Source organism: Squalius cephalus (assembly GCF_949319135.1).
Source record: "Squalius cephalus genome assembly, chromosome: 20".
NCBI classification, from domain to species: Eukaryota; Metazoa; Chordata; class Actinopteri; order Cypriniformes; family Leuciscidae; genus Squalius; species Squalius cephalus.
In genome coordinates, this window is record NC_137141.1 from 34,302,162 (window position 1) to 34,304,858 (window position 2,697).

Consider the following 2,697-nt stretch of genomic DNA (forward strand, 5'->3'; position numbering starts at 1 on the left):
TAATAATAATAAAAAAATAAAAATAAAAACATTAAATCTCCTGTGTCCTCTTCACCTGTATGGCATTGTCTGTTTACCCCTGATTTAACTCAATTGCACTGTCGGGAATAACATTGTATTTGTATATTGTTTTAAAATGCTTCTACTGTCTGTCATTCAATATAGACCTTTTGATAGTGTGCCTGAAACTGCTATGTGCTTCTTATTTATTATGCATTATAAGTGCAGTTTTTATTAAATATAAGCATACATTTATTAAGTATAAATATTTAAAAAACAAAGTCCATATGTAAATGAGATTCGCCCGCACTCGTCCATCCCGCGCTGCAGGGGGCGCTGCGCTCCTCTCACACTCACACACCGGCAGACTGACAGTCACGCAGAAGAAGTCTTCAAACTACCGCTGAGGAGCTCGAGGATATTAATTTTACGCGTTTATTGTTTTATTTATTGAAATTAAATCATGGCGTCAACAAAAGAGCTTTTAGAGATGGATCTTTACGCTTTATTGGGGATTGAATCGACAGCAACAGAGAAACAGGTGCGTTAGTCTGAGGGCTGCATTCATTAGCATCGCTGCACACATCAATAAATAATACATAAATCAGATATTAATTATGATGAATGAAGATATATACAATAACAATCAAACAACAGTATAACAGTATCGTCTCTATCACATGTGGAGCTTATAGAGGGAATGTTTGGTGTCCAGAAACTGAAGTGTTTACATGTCAAATTACTCACGGATTATTCATTATTTAGTTTAGGTCATGTTCAATATTTTATATTTCTTCTAGGTCATGTTTAGTATTTTATTTTTCGTCTACAACAAGTTTATAATGGCATACTTTTGAGTATTTTATATAATCATTTTAAAAATAGTTGTAGACCTCATATAGAATCATATCGCCTGTTTTGATGATTGATTTCAGCAAGAAAACACAGATATTAAAGGCAGGACAGAAGTTTTGATGTATAATATTGTCCAAAGTGAAGTTGTTTTGAGTTATTGATGTTTTCGAGGACCGTGTGTGTGTGTGTGTGTGTGTGTGTGTGTGTGCTGGTGATCGGCAGGTGGCGCTGCAGTCCAGCGAACGAGGCCCAGTCGATCTGTGTGTGTGGAGAATATCATGAGGAAATGTCCTCCTCATGACGACAGAAACTAGATTCTGTAGTTATAAACACGAAGCATATTCTAGGCCTTATTCTAGATATTATATATATATTTATATGTATAATACAATTTTAGTTATGTATATGTAAATATATTACATTAAAAATTATATTAAATACAAAATTATATACATATATAAACTTATTATTTAAATGTTTTATGTATATATAAATATATTACATAAAATGTATATTACATAAAAAAATATATGTATAAACTTATTTCATTTATTATGTATATATATGTATATTACATTGAAAATTATATTAAATACAAAATTATATTTATATATAAAATTATTGAAATTTTTTATGTATATATACATATATTGCATGAAAATTATATTAAATAAAATATGTATATATAAACTTATTATTTAAAATGTTTATGTAAATAAATATCTGTTCCATTAAAAATTATTTATATATATATATATCATTTTTATCATTTTACTAATATATATATTATATTACAATAATATATAAATATAATAAATTGTTTGGTTTTGAGGTCAATTATGACGTGTCTTGGCCTTATTATACATATTTATTATTTTATTAGTAAAATTATACATTTTTATTATAATTATTTAAATATATAAAAAAAAATATTATACATATATTGCATAAAAATTACATGAATATGTAAATAGAATATATAAATAAAACATTAAATAAAAATATATAATGCCAAATATAATAATATATAATAACATGTAAATATTAAAATAAGTTATCCTTCTTTTGGTTTTGAGGTGAATGATGAGAATGTTGCGCTTCTCACAATCCAGATTCTGCACTGAGAGCGTGTGGTTCAGTGGTTCAGTGGTTCAGTGGTTCAGTGGTTCAGTGATTCAGTGGTTCAGTGGTTCAGTGGTTCAGTGGTTCAGTGGTTCAGTGGTTCAGTGATTCAGTGATTCAGTGGTTCAGTGATTCAGTGATTCAGTGGTTCAGTGATTCAGTGATTCAGTGATTCAGTGGTTCAGTGATTCAGTGGTTCAGTGGTTCAGTGGTTCAGGATCTTCTAACTCAAGGTTTGCGGGTTCAATCCCAGTTCAGAGGCTTTATGGAGTTTCCATTCCCCCAGTTATGGCTTTGAATGAATGCTATGAATAGACTGGATAAAGACACCGTCTGACTTCTGTCATAATGTTGATGAATAATCTACCAGCCGATTGGATCGATACGATTTTTAATGTTTTTAAAAGAAGTTTCTTCTACTCACCAGAAACATTTATTTGATTAAAAATACAAAAAATAACAGTAATATTGTGAAATATTATTATAATGTAAATCAGCTGTTCTCTATGTGAATATAGAGTAAATTGTCATTTATTCCTGTGATCAAAGCTGAATGTTCAGCATCATTACTCCAGTCTTCAGTGTCACATGATCCTTCAGAAATCACTCTAATATGAGGATTTGATGATCAAGAAACATTTATGATTATTATCAGTGTTGAACAGTATTGTAAACATTTTTTTTGAACAGCATTTATTTTAAATAGAATATTTTGTACAT

General features: G+C 29.4%; 1 protein-coding gene across 1 annotated transcript in view; it reads left to right on the top strand.

Annotated features, from left to right (window-relative positions):
• Positions 1 to 334: 334 nt before the first annotated feature.
• Positions 335 to 2,697, top strand: part of dnajc17 (DnaJ (Hsp40) homolog, subfamily C, member 17) — a gene marked incomplete at its 3' end in the record, with an annotated part of 61,670 nt that continues 59,307 nt past the window's right edge. Inside the window, exon 1 of the mRNA XM_079852579.1 lies at positions 335 to 541. Coding sequence (XP_079708705.1) covers positions 464 to 541 — 78 coding nt within the window. The 5' untranslated portion in view covers positions 335 to 463. The remainder of the gene's footprint in view (positions 542 to 2,697) is intronic.